Raw genomic sequence first — 16,190 nt, forward strand, 5'->3', positions numbered from 1 at the left:
AAAGGTTATCTTAGATAAATAAGAACAAATACATTAAATCCCAAAAGAATTACACAAGAACAACAACAATAGTAGAGTAGGAATTACCTGATTGCACGGTACTACTCACTTAGGTAAGTGATTCTTAGCCTTGTTCTTCTACCCCGTCTGCATTAAGCTGACATCTACAACCCTATTTTATGTACCTCCTCCCGACTAACACTTTATACACACACACTCACACACACACACACACACACACACACACACACACACACACACACACACTCTACTCCCATCCCTGGCCAGGATTTGATCCCTGCACCTGAGCAAATTGAGTATTCACAGCATATCCACATTAACCATGGCTAATTTGTTTTTGGATATTCATTATTTATAACCTTTCTGGAAGTGATTGTGACTTTTGAAGTAAACTGTAATGAGCATTGAGAGAGGCACATAGTAATGACACCCCAAGTCACCCTTTCCATCACAGGGGGTGTATCCATTGTATACATGTCATAAGAGCCCCTCGGTCATTTCTCCCAACCCACCACACTTAGACCACACTTAGACTGTGCTGAAGTCTCCTGTGAACTCTGTCATTACCCTGCACACCCTTGAAAGAACAGAATCTTACCTTCAAAACGTTTCAACATTTTCTAGTGACTAGCAGAGTTAAATTGAAAAGAAACATTCATCTAGTTAATGTTGAGTTTGCTTCTGAAACAAATGCTGCCATCAGGCATAGTTCCCTATTCTATGCCATATTCTAGCCTAGACAGTACTTACATTTTATTTTCCCTTATGAGATCTATTTCCCCTCATTACTGCCTTATAAGATATGCTTAAATACTTGACCCAAATTCCCTATGTTGAATAAATTTAAAACAAAAAAAAAAACATGTAAAAGAAACCACTTTTTAATGACACATAAATTTTTAAAACTTCATTACACATTATTTCTAAATGACCTTTGCAACATTTCTTTATAATCTATCCTTTCAATTCCCTTTACTTGTCCTCAAGTAATATCACTCTAACCTTTTCAGGGCTTGTTTTTATTAAAACCAAGAGTTTTTCATAATACCTGAAGTATCAAACCACCTTCCCATCAAATAGATACTATTGGTGTCAGTCTCAAGTTTAAAATACTTATAATTACGTACTGATATTGGAAACTCATATTTGTAAAAACAATCACATCATTACTATTCCATCATGAAAATATATGCATGAACTGTATTTTAACCTTGTTTCCCACTTTAATGTTTATCTATATTTCTTCTGAATCATTTTTAATTTTAAGATTTTTTCTGAATATCAATAATAACATGACTGACTAATTTTTCCTAGTGATTAAAAATCTGAAGAAATATATGAGGAGCTGTGAAGGAAGATATCAACAAAATACTGAGCATTTTTTGAGCACATCACAAAATATGAACACTTCTATAGAAAGTTTCCAAAGACCAAAGAAATAGGCTTAAAAAAACCCTAGCAGTAGGAGATTCTAATATCAAACATTGGGGGTGGTATACTCTGTTTTTATGTAAAAATTTATAAAATTTCAATTTCAATTGCTAACATAAAAATGAGTGTGATAAAATTATGACTATTCATATTCCTGTGAAAGAATAATTAAATATTGAATAAGGTATATATGATTTCTAGAGCCTTATACTATTCCAATGATGTATTTGTGTGGAGGCTGATGGATATCTGCAAAGATTTAACTCATTATTTCAGTTTGTTATTTGTGAATGCAGATCCATATTTTCTCCTGGAAGAACATGTCTTAGGTTATTAAGTTCTCTTTTCATTTTACCCATTTCATTAAATTACGTGGTACTTTCTTTCCAAAGAATCTGAGACAGATTCCTTGAGTCATTCAAAATGAAATTTAGTACTGATTTTTACATTTGTTAAATAGAAATTGCACTTTGCAAACCTCTGCCACCAAATGAATATTAATAATGACCTCCTAAACAAAACAGATACGATGCGGGCAATATTTCATGTCCAAGGTGAAAAAGAGACACTATATTAAAAGATATATTAGGTTTGAAGGATCACCTAGAGACTGAGATAAGAGACCTTCTTTGGTTCCATTTGATTTCTGATCTCTCTGTCTCTCTGTCTCTCTGTCTCTCTGTCTCTCTCTCTCTCTCTCTCTCTCTGGGGTTTGTAATAATTTTTTGGTTATATTGCACTGGGTTGAAATCTTCCTTAGTGATGAAAAAACTTTGAGAATCTACTTTTTTAAACATTTTGTTTCCTCAATTCTCTCTTTTTCAATTAAACCCCAGTAGAAATCAATAGAAAAAATTCACAGAGCATCTGATCCTGTCACACTCTTTTTTTTTCTACTTTATAAATTTCAAGAGTCAGAGTCCAGGTTAATATGTTAAAGAACAGGCTAATTACTGAATCAGCATCAGGGCAATCTCCAGTCCAGCTTTATAACCACACTAAAATGCTCTTCTGACACTCCTCAGGAATTCAGGGCTCTGGGCCCCGACATGGGGGATGGTTCCCGAGAACATCTGTCAACATGAATAAAGCAAAGACTCCTCAGGAGAACCAACTGACTGTTTAGAATACTTGTTATATTATAATTTATTTTTACAGTTTCTCACAACTATTTTAGAAGATTTTTCCCTAAAATAGTAATAGGAATAAGAATACTTTATATTTATTAATTTCAGTAATGATGGACAAGTTCAATCTCTACATTCATACCTGCATGTATACAAGCAAATCAAGGGAAAAGAGGGATCATCAAACTACATTTGATGTTCATTTCATAAATACTAACACCAGAGTCTGTAAGGCTTTAAACTTTTATTCCATTAACTAGTTATCTGTAATTTAAACAAGAAAGGAAGAAGAAATGAATTAAAAATAAAATCATCATATCAAAACATGATTAATTTCTTATTTATTACATATGGTATAGGCTTAGCTGTTTGATGTAGATCAAAAATACAAATGTGTGATGTAATGGATCAGTGACTGAATGCATTGATTAATTTCATTAAGCGCAGTCTCTCTGCTTAAAATGTTGTTGGAAGTTCAAGAGTGTTTTTGAGACTTAAACAAAATTGTGTAAAAAAATATGCTCCATAAATCATGCGACTTTTAGGTTCTAAGAATAACTGTGTTAATGATTATTTTCTTTTGGTTAGAATTAATTCTTTATTCTGGGAAGGGTATTAGTAGTAGTGTGGTTTACTAAACACAAGTTCACTCCACTGACTGAAAACTTATATTTGACTCATTCTTTATAAGTATGAAATTCTTCTTATTATTCCAAAATGAAGCATTGAGACTTAGAGTGTATAATTTCCATTAAATCATATAGCTAGCAAATAGGAATACACTCTCAGGCTATCTACATCTAAAGTCTGTTCCCTTAAATAAAATACTACAAGTCTGCATTCATTTAAAAATATGGAGATACAGTTAGAAATTTTCTGCTTTCAATCAATGGAAAATAAATGGCTTAATTAAAACAAAACATCCTAAACATTTTATATGAATTTTAACTTGTCAAATTGCAAAATATACCTCAGTATATTCTATTTAACCTGACTGAAAGTCAGGCTGTTTAGTATTGAATCAATGCTGAGATTTGGGAATCTTCTCCTACTCTATGTCCAACTTACCTCTGGTTTTCACTCAATTTCAGAAACACCCAGAATGATGGAATAATAAAAAATTAGCCAATACCTCTGTTGTAATCCAGGAAACCAGTATTTCTAAAAATATTTCCTCTTTCTTCCACTGAACTAGTCTGCTTGTTTTAAATTGTAGGATTTGTATCACTTAGTCATTTGTGATAGTGTCAATATTTTCATCATATTTTTCCATTTTATCCCAAGCAGATATATTTCTTTTATTATAAATTTTGAGAAGAAGCAAAAATGTAAAACAGAAACAGTATCAGAAGAGCTTTAAAATGGTTTGGCATGGTTTGTATATAAATTTATTGTAGCACAAGCTACTTAATATTTCTATCTATTTTCTCTGTCATTGGCTCAGGGGACCAATTCAGTGAATGAAAATTGCCAGAAGAAGAATGTAAAAAAAAAAAAAACCCAAAGGAATGTAAACAATAGATATTACTATCAAAGTTCTGAAAGGAAGATTGGGGGACAGTGTTCAATGAGACCAAGAAAAAATAATAACAAGCAAATAACAGCACTACTTGTAGATATTTTTCCTTTGAAATCATTTTCTGGGATGAAGATAGCAACCAAATACAGAATCTTAATTTCTAATGCAGAATTCTACCCAATAATTCATGACAATTTTCAAACTGAGAATCTACTACATTTTACTGAAAGCCTCTATTATTTCCATTGTTAGTCTGCCTTCCTTGAATAATTTCTACTACCATAATACTGCTCACATTTTGAATATTTTTTCATGCCCATTCACTTGTTCAACGGCACTGGCAGTTGAAGAGTTTGCTGTTTTGACAGAATGATGTTGTAATTTTTATGTCAAGTAAAATATCTAGAAGTAGTATCATCCTTGATAGAACTAGCATCATATAATCATGCCCAAATGAGGTATAGCGATGGAGAAAAGCCAATAATTTGTTCAGATTCTTAGTAAAAAACAATGCAAAATATAAAAATAGAGCAAAGGCTAGTGTTTTTGTTTGTTTTTGTTTGATTTTAGGCTATAATATGAGCAACTATTGCACAATGATCTCATTCAAGTTACTCAACTTATTTAAGCATCAATTTATCCATTTATAAAAAAATACATAACTATATCTATTTTGACATACAGCTGTGAGGATTAAATAAGATATGATACTGGACATAACTAGTCCAAAAGAAGGCATGAAATAGTTATTTTTTAAAGAAATTTCAATCAGACTTGCAGGATGCCTAAGAGCCTTGGTGGTTACCTAAACATTCATCTTTATTTTTGAAGAACATATATATGGATAAACAAGGGGAACATATAAAACTACATAGAATACATACTTTAACCAAAACAAGGAAGTAGAGAATTTTGAATTATTTTTAAGTGGGAAAAAATATCTGAGCTCCTCTGATTCCAGGAAGAATTGGATAGATACTACAAATAGCATGCAAAATAGTTTGTGGCAGACACTAAATAATTTCATGGTTCATTTAATTTTGTAAAGGAAACTACTTGGTAGTGATACAGAATCTTTAAAGGGTAGGCAAGACAGTAGAATGAAACAGACATTATTACCTCATGTACATATGTGTCTGCATGACCGATGTGATCCTACAATATGTACAGTCAGAAAAATGAGAAATCATACTGCATTCATGCATGATCCATCAAAATGTGTAAGTGCATTCTACTGTCATGTACAACTACCTAGAACAAATTTTAAAAATTTTAAAATAGTTTATTGAAACACCAATAGAGTGTAAAATATTTTCATTATTAAGAATTACTAGCAGCTGGGACGCGGTGGCACAGGCCTGTAATCCCAGTGGCTCAGGATGCTCGGATAGCAGGATTGTGAGTTCAAAGACAGTTTCAGTCAAAAGCAAGGCACTAAGCAACTCAGTGAGACACTGTCTCTAAATAAAATAAAAAAGGACTGGGGTTGTGGCTCAGTGTTGGAGTGCCCCTGAGTTCAAGCCCTGGTCCCCACCCCCCAAAAAGAGAATGACTAGAAAAGCGATTTAAGATTTATAGCCATTGTTGTTTTAGTCAGAAATGTAAATCAGTGATTACATGGAACCTACAGAGAGCTTTAAAGGGAGACACAACATAATCACTTGCAGGTTAAAAAGAAAGCTGAAGCCAAGGAGCTCAGAACTGCAGGCAAATGTGGTTTGGTATAGAAGGATAGAGGAGAAGTAAACTTTGATTTTCTGGTTGAATCTTCACAGTGGCACGCATTCAGGTCAATACATACTTTCATTTACTTCTGTAAAATACTACCTTATGAACCAAGTGTTTGAAGCTTTGTTTTACTTGCTGGTTCCTCAAAGTGTAAATAAAAGGGTTCAACATGGGAGCAATAGTAGTGTTGAGGACAGCCACTCCTTTGGTCAGTGATGCTCTTTCTTTTGCTGAGGGCTTGACATACATGAATATGCAGCTTCCATAAGAGATGGAGATGACAATCATGTGAGAGGAACAGGTAGAGAAAGCCTTTTTCCTCTGACTGGCAGATGGGATTCTCAGAATGGTGCTAATGATGCACATGTAGGACAGAATCACCAAGGCTAAGGTGAAGAGAAGAGTAACAAAGGCAAAGTAAAAGCCAATCATCTCTAAAAGCCACGTATCTGAGCAGGAGAGTTGCAAGATGGGGAAGTAGTCACAAGAGAAGTGATCAATGACATTGGAAGCACAGAAATCTAACCTGAGGATAAGCATGAGTGGTGGGAAAATGGTCAGGAATCCTGCCAGCCATGAAGCAAAGACAAGAAGGGTGCAGACTTTCTTATTCATGATGGTGGTGTAATGCAGTGGCTTGCAGATGGCCACATAGCGATCATAGGACATAGCAGTTAGAAGGAAAAATTCAGACACACCCATGGAGATGAAGAAATATAATTGAGCTAGACAATTGTTGTAGGAAATGGTCTTGACTTTACTAATTATTGACCCCAAAAATCTGGGGATGGAAACACTGGTGAATGCAATTTCCAAGAAGGAGAAATTCCGCAGGAAGAAATACATAGGAGTCTTTAGATGTGAGTCCAGCAAGGTGAGAATGATGATGGTTAGGTTTCCAGTGATGCTTGACAAGTAAGTTATGAATAAAAAGAGAAAAATCACAGCCTGAAGCTCCGGGTTGTCTGATATGCCCAAGAGCACAAACTCTTTAATCATTGTGTGGTTTCTCATTCTGACTTTATTTCTCTTCCAACGAAGTCTATTGGTGAAAAACAAAGCAAATTCATAGAACAAGTTTAATGTTAAAGTACTGAAAATTTATATTTGATATTGATACTTGCAAAGAATTTTCTCTAATAAGAACTTTTGCAATACCCACTCATTCCTATTAAAGAAAAAACATACACATCTTCAGTTGAAATCAAACATGGATTACAGACATGTTTTAAGTTCCCTCATCAATAAATTTACATCAAAGCCTGAGGTATTTTCAAATTTTCTGTTTGTTCAGTATACTTTTGAATTACAGATTTCTACAAAATATTTATCAAATACCTCTGGAGTTAGACAGACATCATTACCCTAAGTACATATATAATTACATGAATGGTATGAATCTATATAGTGCACAGCCATAGAAACACAATGATGTACCCCATTTGTGTACAACGAATCAAAATGCAGTCTGTAAAAATAAAAAAAATTTTTAAACTAAAATAAATAAATAAATAAATAAAAATTGAGATATATTCTTCCAGTTTCCAAGATTATATACTAAAAAGACTGAATTATCTAATTTTTAGTTTAATCTGAGGTCATTTACAAAAACAGAAAATTGGTGGGAATTGATGACCTAATCACAGTCACTAAGCTTAAATAGTTGTTTGAGTATTTTTTTTTTCTCAATATATATACTTTTAAACATAACTATGAGAATAAATGAGTTTCAGTCACAGGAAATAGGAGTAGAGGTATCTTGGTTGTAAACAAAAATTCTGAATTTATGGGAAAAAAGTACAGGCCAGAGAAATTAGTTAACATAGGGTTAGAGCTCAAGAATAATGTTTTATATCATTTTATACCCATTATTTAAATTAACAACATTTTAAAATTTTGATTATGTTGACTTTGTCCTGTTACTCTTCAATTTGCCTGAGGAAGAGTCAGAAATCATAAGTTTTCTGTTGCTAAAATATGGTTTTGTCTCCTCTCCTCAAGATTAAACAATCAGAATAAATATTATTTTCTCTAGGATTTATATTATAGAAATCACATGCTATACAATATAACCTATATGACTTCTGTCTGTCCTGTTCTCTGTCTCCCTAGCCATCAGCAGAATGTCTGTGATAGAAGTTCTTATATATTTGTTGTAATATTTTCTCTGTATATCATTAATGGGATGTCACAGGAGATGATAAATATTAAGTATTCTTAATACTTGTTTTTAAATTTTGATTTTATTTTTCAGTCAATCAATTTTCTCTGGGGAATTTGTGTATATTTGTCATGGCTATATCAGCAAAACTAGCAACTCAGAGGTGGAAACTATTACTGTAGTTTGAATAAAGATTGAAACATATTAAAATGTAAAACTAACAATAACATTTATGTTAAAGTGGAAAGTGGTAATCTGAACATCCTTGTTATTTATTCCAATAGAGTAGATTTTTGTATGACAGAGAATAAATTTACTGAAAATGTGGAACATACTTTCTGATATGTCTGATAATGCCATTAAGAAACATAATCCAAATTTTTCTTGATTTTCTTAAAATATAAAATTTAATACATTTGTAACATACTTCAGGATGTTTCTTTTCTTTCTTTTTTTGTTTCCTCTTTCTATTTTTTTTTCTTGGTCATTTAGCTCAACCTTTCCTCTGTTACACAAAAGCCTCTTAGATAGAGAAAGTACAGGCTGAATATCATGGAAGATTAGTCACAGCCTCAATTAGAAGTAAAAAACAAAACGTTCTCTTTTATATCATTCATGTTTCCACAAAGACAGAAACATTGCTCTGACCTGAACTCCAAAACCTCCTCCTGAAAACCGAATGTTCTTTCTGTAAATTTCCACAGATCACTGCTTTAAGATACTGTAAGGTGAAACATTTCAAATCTCTCTGGATGAGATAGAGATTGAGCACCACACAAAGATAACACAACTGTACCTTCTCTGTGCACTGTATAAACCCCTGAGTGGTTAGATTGAAGAAAGGAAGCATTCCAGTGGAGGTAAGTTCAAAGATGTAGTGGTGTCATGAGGAACCTTCCTGGAGAGTGGAGCCATAGAGGGAGATAAAAGCAAAAGAGTTCTAGTCAGCTGGTGCAATCAACCTGGCTTCCCTTTGGCTGTACTGAATTTTCCTAATATGCACATGGACTTAGGCTACATTCAGGAGATAATGTATTACCAATTCCTTTGGGGTTGATTAAATTTAGAACAGAGCAACTCCATGGTGGATGGTATCTATATTGTATTCATTTATATATCTCTGCCATCCTAAAGTGGAATGAATGATTAAAGAAAGTATTTTAAAATATTTAAAAACGAGATGAGTGGGGTTGGGGTTGTGGCTCAGTGGTAGAGCGCTTCCTAGTACACAGGAAGCACTGGGGTTGATCCTCAGCACCATGTAAAAAATAAGTAATAAAGTTATTCTGTCCAGCTACAAAAGAAAATTTAAAAAATCACAAGTACTTCAAGCTTTAGTATTTAATTTTTAATGTTAATGCTAAGACATATTGAATTATGAGAATCAAGTGTCACCACACTTACTATAAAGTAACTTATGGTTGGCCCTAACACTTCCAAACAAGCTTCCAATTCACTAAAATCTTCAAATTAACCATATTTTGAATCATTTTGTTTTCTGTATCCTCCTAAAAACACAGTCTCATTTACGCTCTTAAAATTTTTTCTTTGTATACTAATGTGGTTTTAGTACATGATATATTCTGTAACTTTTCTGGTTTATTTTTCAGTTAATAATGTTTAAAGGACATTATTCCTTATCAAGTTATCCAGACAGAGCTCATTCTTTTGTAACAATTGGGTAGAATATCAGAGGGGACTTGTTTATAATGTAATAATTTAATTACTGGCTTGAAATTAGGGCTTATGTTGTCATCAATTTTATATCATTAGTTATGATGTTACACTACATTTTTATGCATTCCTTTGCATCTGTACAGATGTTGGTGTAACTTTTTGATACTTCAACATTTCTCTGCTATGGGCAAGAATGCGTCCTTTACATTGCACCCTAACCAACAGTGGATCTTAGAAATCACTTATAATTTACAAGCAGACAAAAAGATATTCTAATTAATTTAATAGCAAAGGTAGCATGATAAGGACAGGATCATAGTAACTAGGTTTTAAGGTTAAAGAGATCCAGTTTCTTAGCAAACCTGTAAAATTCATTTGACCTTTCATAGCAACAGTTTCCTATGAACAACATGAAAAGATTGGTAGTTCCGTCTCATAGGATACTGTAACAATTAAATGAGAGATAATGTACAAAGTGCTTGGCAGAGTAGTTAAGGTCAATAAATATTTAGTATATGTGTTTTATATTGTAGAAATTTTACATTTTCCAACTAATAGATATTGAATATCTTTAAATATTTGATTGTCTTGTCCACAAATTGACTATTTTGTATTCATTTTCCCTTGAGCTTATTGTCTTATTTATTAGTAGGGGATATTTATGTATAATATTATGTCTTATGTGTTGTAATATGTTTTCAGAGCCTACAGTTATGTTTTAAGTTTTTACAGTGTAGTTCAACTGAAGACATTGGGCAGTCTATCATGGATTCTTAGTGGTCTATTTTTCTAATGACCTCTTTTTCCACAGACCTCAAATTATACAAATTCATATTCATGTAAATCTAGTACTTCTATGCATATGGTTTCGACATCTGTAACTGTTTCTTTAATCCGTTCAGGACCTTTTTTTTTCAGTACTGGGAATGGACCCAGGATCTTACACATGTTAGACAGTGATCTACTACTGAGCTTCACCCCCAACCCCAGTTCGTATTCCTCTATGAGATATAGATCTGTTTTTTTCCCCCAATAAAAAACCAACTCCCCAAACAACTCCATAGTCCCCATAAACATATGAGAACCTGGACCGTGAGTTATCAAAAGCACAAATGTCACTTTTATCTTCTGTTAGCAACACTTTTATCCCCAAATGCTAAGAAGACCCATATGCAATCTTACAGATGGGGATGGAATTGAATCTGTTGAACTACAAAATTGATCTGACATACTTAAACTTCTTACTTTTCTGGGAAAGAATATTCTTTTTTGCAAAGGCCTATTGTCCTCCTACCATTTCAGACTCTGCATATCATCTATCCACTCTCCTCACTTTTTGCATTCCAGGATATCTGCTTTCTGTTATTTTTTTTTAAATTAATAATCACATACTTTCTGTTTTCCCTCTGAATAGTTACACATGTCCTTCCTGCCTCTCTCTTTCTCTCTCTCTCCCTCTCTCTTAGTTATTGTGTCCAGGGATGGGAGTGTACATCCAGCAGGGCTGCTGGCCAACCCTCTTGCCCAGTCCATCTGTAGACAAATTTGGATGCATTGCACCCTCCATTCCATAAGCCTCTGTCCATTCCTGACAGGGAGAGATTTGAGGGAGGAGGCACAGGAGCATCACTGCTTTCCGGCTGACCCTGATCAGTCCCAGTTCCCCTACCCACTCAGCCATGCTCCTTATCATAGAGACCAGAGCACCTGTTTCAATGAAAATGTCCTTCATTCTTCTCTACTGTGCAGACATATCAACCAGATGCCATGGCTGTTGTGAGTTTCTACCTAGACTGTGTTACAGTACCACTCTTATGTCCAGACTGATTAATGGCATAGGCAGCCACCAACCCAGTGGAAAAGTGAAGACTTTGGTTGTTTGTTCTTGGGTATTCTAAGAACAAGTAGTTCAAGAAAAAGATAACAAAGAAAAAATATACAGAGTAAAAAACTAGATACAAAGATTAGAGACAGTGATTCCTAGTCTGCTGCTCAAGAAATCCAAAGAGGCTAGTTCCCCACTTTAACTACTTCTGGTGTGAAATGGCAGTACTTTCTTCTGGAGAATTGCCAAGACTTTCTTCCTAACTGCCAGGCTGCTATTTCTGAATTTATTTACTGCTCAGATTGGAAATTTGTTTTTCTTCAGCTCAGTGAGATCTGTTTTTCTTCAGCTCAGGAGAGTATCCTTCAGCTGGTTGGAGGGGAGCTTCTTCTCACACCCCCACCACCGCCGGCAACAAGCCAGAGCATGCCTAATGCTGGTACTGTCCAATGTTTTAATTCTCTTTCTGTTCTAGGAACTGATGTTTTTGATTTTCACCTGGTTGCTAACTTGCTGAGTTTCCTACCAAGATCTTCGCAGTCTTCAGATCTCAGTTTGCTACCACAGAACTGTTATCATAGTTTACTCTTGGGTGGCTGCTCTGATAGTGTGGCTGCTTCTGATCTGCCATTTTTCTTCCTCCTTCTTATGGCATTTCTAGTAAGGCAGGTCCAGTGATGATGAACTCCCTCAGCTTTTATTTTTCTTAGAAGATATTTATTTCCTCTTCAATTCTGAAGGACTGCTTTACTGGGTGTAATGTTATTAAGAGGTAGTTTTATTAGTTTTATTTTGTTTTAGCACTTTGAATATATCGTTCCACTTCCTTGTGACCTGTAGATTGTACTGAAAAAATTCACTGATTGATGACTGGGCTCACTCATAGGTGACAGGATGCTTTTATTTTGCTGCTTACAAAATTCTCTTTGAATTGTGACAGTTTTATATACCGCTATATAGAGTAATCATCTTTGATATTATCTTCCTTGTGTACTTTGAACGTCATGAATCTGAATATTCATGATTCTCCTAAGATTTGGGATATTTTCAGCCATTCTTTCTTTGTCTATTCTCCTTCTTTGACCTCTATAATGGAAATAGTTTTCCTTTTTTTAAAAATTTATTTTGATTCATAGTACACAAATGGGGTACAACTGTTGTTTCTGTGGTTGGACAAGAAGTATAGTCCTATCATTTGTGTAATCATACACTTACATAGGCTAATGATGTTTGTCAAATTGTTATTTTTCCTTCCCCCCACTGTCTCCCAACCAATTTTCCTCTATATAATCCATCCTTCCTCCATTTTTGCCACCCCCCAACCCCCTATTTTTTGGGGGTTGGCTTATCTCACTTAGCATGATATTCTGCAGCTTCATCCATTTGCCTGCAAATGCCATAATTTTATTCTTCTTTATGGCTGGATAACATTCCATTGTGTATATATACCAGTTTCTTTATCCATTCATCTGTTGAAGGGCATCTAGGTTGGTTCCACAATTTAACTTGTGAATTGAGTTGCTATAAACATTGATGTAGCTGCATTACTGTAGTATGCTAATTTTAAGTCCTTCTGGTATAAATCAAGGAGCGGGATAACTGGGTCAAAAGGTGGGGCCATTCCAAGTTTTTGAGGATTCTCCACACTGCTTTTCAGGACTGCACTAATTTGCAACCCACCAGCACTGTATGAATGTGCCTTTTTCCCCCACATCCTCACCAACACCATTTTTGCTTGTATTCTTGATAATTGCCATTCTAATTGGGGTGAGATGGAATATTAGGGTAGTTTTGATTTGCATTTCTCCAATTGCTAGAGATGTTGAACACTTTTTCATATATTTATTAATCACCTGTATATCTTCTGTGAAGTGTCTGCTCATTCCTTAGCCCGTTTATTGATTGGGTTATTCATATCCTTGGTGTAAAGTATTTTGAGTCCTGTATAGATACTGGAGATTAGTGCTCTATCTGAAGAATGTGTGGTAAAGATTTTCTCCCACTCTGTAGGCTCTCTCTTCACATTGTTGATAGTTTCCTTTGCTGAGAAAAAGCTTTTCAGTTTGAATCCATCCAAATTATTGATTCCTGCCCTTATTTCTTGTGCTTTGGGAGTCCTGTTAAGGAAATCCGATCCTAAACTGACATGTTGAAGATTTGAACCTAGTTTTTCTTCTATAAGGAGCAGAGTCTCTGGTCTGATTCCAAGTACCTTGATCCATTTTGAGTTGACTTTCGTGCAGGGTGAAAGATGGGGATTTAATTTCATTTTGCTGCATATGGATTTCCAGTTTTCCCAGCACCGTTTGTTTAAGAGGCTATCTTTTCTCCATTGCATGTTTTTGGCACCTTTGTCTAGTATAAGAAAACTGTATTTATGTGGGTTTGTCTCTGTGTCCTCTATTCTGTACCATTGATCTACTTGTCTATTTTGGTGCTAATACCATGCCATTTTTGTTACTCTTGCTGTGTAGTATAGTTGAAGGTCTGGTATTGTGATACCCTGCTTCACTCTTCCTGCTAAAGATTGCTTTAGTTATTCTGGGTCTATTATTCTTCCAAATGAATTTCATAATTGCTTGCTCTATTTCTATGAGGTAAGTCTTTGGGATTTTATTTGGAATTGGATTGAATCTGTATAGCACCTTTGGTAGAACGGCCATTTCAACAATATTAATTCTGCCCATCCAAGAACATGGGAGATCTTTCCATCTTCTAAGGTTTTCTTCAATTTCTTTCTTTAGTGTTCTGTAGTTCTCATTGTAGAGGTCTTTCACCTCTTTTGTGAGATTGATTCCCAAGTATTTTTTTTTTTTGAGGCTATTATGAATGGGGTGGTTTTCCTAAATTCTCTTTCAGAGTATTCATCACTTATGAATAAAAATCCATTAGATTTATGAGCATTGATTTTTATATCCTGCTACTTTACTGAATTCATTTATGAGTTCTAGAAGTTTTCTGGTGGGATTTTTCAGCTCCTCTAAATATAGAATCATGTCATTGGCAAATAGGGATAGTTTGAGTTCTTCTTTTCCTATTCATATCCCTTTAATTTCTTTGGTCTATCTAATTGCTCTGGCTAGAATTTCAAGGACAATGTTGAATAGAAGTGGTGAAAGAGGGCATCTCTCCCTTGTTCCAGTTTTTAGGGGGAATGCTTTCAATTTTTCTCCATTTAGAATAATGTTGGTCATGAGTTTGCATAGATAGCCTTTACAATGTTGAGGAATGTTCCTACTATTCCTATTTTTTCTAGTTCTTTGAGCATGAAGGGGTGCTGTATTTTATCAAATGTTTTTTCTGCATCTATTAAAATAATCATGTGATTCTTAACTTTAATTCTGTTGATGTGATGAATTACGTTTATTGGATTGTTGGGCGCTGCTGCCCTGTAGGGCCCACAGTGGTGGCTGGCCTCACCCTAAGATGGCGCCCAGAAGCCCAACTGCAAAGAAAAACAACTTTAAGGAAGTGCTTTCTATTGGCTGACTGATCTCCTCCACATCCGTGCTTAGCTCGTGATCAGTACATGTCTTCATTACACACCATTAAGTCTCCACGAGCCAAACGCCTGAGCTGTTAAGGTGATTGGCTGTTATATCCCATAAAGCTGCGTACTTTGCGTGGCGGCGGGAGCAAGCAAGGCAAGGAGGGCAGGCAGCAGCTGCAGGACGAGAGAAGAGGAGAGGCGGCCACGGTGCGACGAGAGAGGAAGAAGAGAGAAGTGGCAGCTGCACGAGAGAAAAGAAGGAGAGAGAAAGCTGCGTGACAAGAGAAGAAGGAGAGAGAGAGCTGCGCGACAAGAGAAGAAGAAGAAGACGGCGGCGGTGGAGGAGGAGGAAGAACCAGGCACTCGGCTCAGAAGCTCTCTCATAAAAATAAAGACCTTAAAACTTCATTTGAGAGCCGAGTCTTCATTGTACTCGCTGAACGAGACACTGGATGTTGAACTAACCTTGCATCCCTGGGATGAAACTCACTTGATCATGGTGCACTGCCTTTTAAATATGCTTTTGTATGTGATTTGCTAAAATATTGTTAAGAATTTTTGCATCTATTCATTAGGGAAATTGTTCTGAAATTTTCTTTCCTCAATGTGTCTTTGTCTGGTTTTGGTATCAGGGTGATATTAGCTTCATAGAATAAGTTTAGAAGGGTCCCCTCCTCTTCTATTTCATGGAATACTTTAAGGAGTATTGGAATGAGCTCTTCTTTAAAGGAGTTGTAGAACTCTGCCGAGAATCCATCTCCTGGATTTTTCTTTGTTGGTAGTCTTTTGATGACTTCTTCTGTTTCATTGCTTGAAATTGATCTATTTAAATTGTATATGTCCTCCTGATTCAGTTTGGGTGGATCATATGTACTTAGAAACCTGTTGATGTTTTCAAGATTTTCTGTTTTATTGGAATACAGATTCTCAAACTAGCTTCTAATTATGTTTTGTATTTCAATAGTGTCTGTTGTGATATTTCCTCTTTCATCTCAAATTTTAGTAATTTGAGTTTTTTTCTCTCCTTCTCTTCATTAGTGTGGCTAAGGGTTCATCAATTTTGCTTATTTTTTCAAAGAACCACCTTTTTATTTTGTCAATTTTTTCAGGTATTTTCTTATTTCAATTTCATTGATTTCAACTTTGATTTTAACTATTTTCTGTCTTCTACTACATTTGGTGTTAATCTGTTCTTCTTTTTCTAGGACTTT

The 16,190-nt window shown here is 34.9% G+C and overlaps 1 protein-coding gene across 1 annotated transcript; it reads right to left on the minus strand.

Moving 5' to 3' along the window:
• Positions 1-5,606: 5,606 nt before the first annotated feature.
• Positions 5,607-6,840, minus strand: LOC306662411 (olfactory receptor 6C3-like; the record flags this gene model as incomplete). Its single annotated transcript, XM_079142064.1, has 1 exon — positions 5,607-6,840. The coding sequence occupies one exon, from the start codon at positions 6,838-6,840 to the stop codon at positions 5,902-5,904; it is 939 nt and encodes a 312-aa protein (XP_078998190.1). The 3' UTR covers positions 5,607-5,901.
• Between the last annotated feature and the right edge of the window lie 9,350 nt (positions 6,841-16,190).

The sequence above is a fragment of the Sciurus vulgaris genome, assembly GCF_902686455.1.
Source record: "Sciurus vulgaris genome assembly, chromosome: 5".
In the NCBI taxonomy this organism is placed as follows: Eukaryota; Metazoa; Chordata; class Mammalia; order Rodentia; family Sciuridae; genus Sciurus; species Sciurus vulgaris.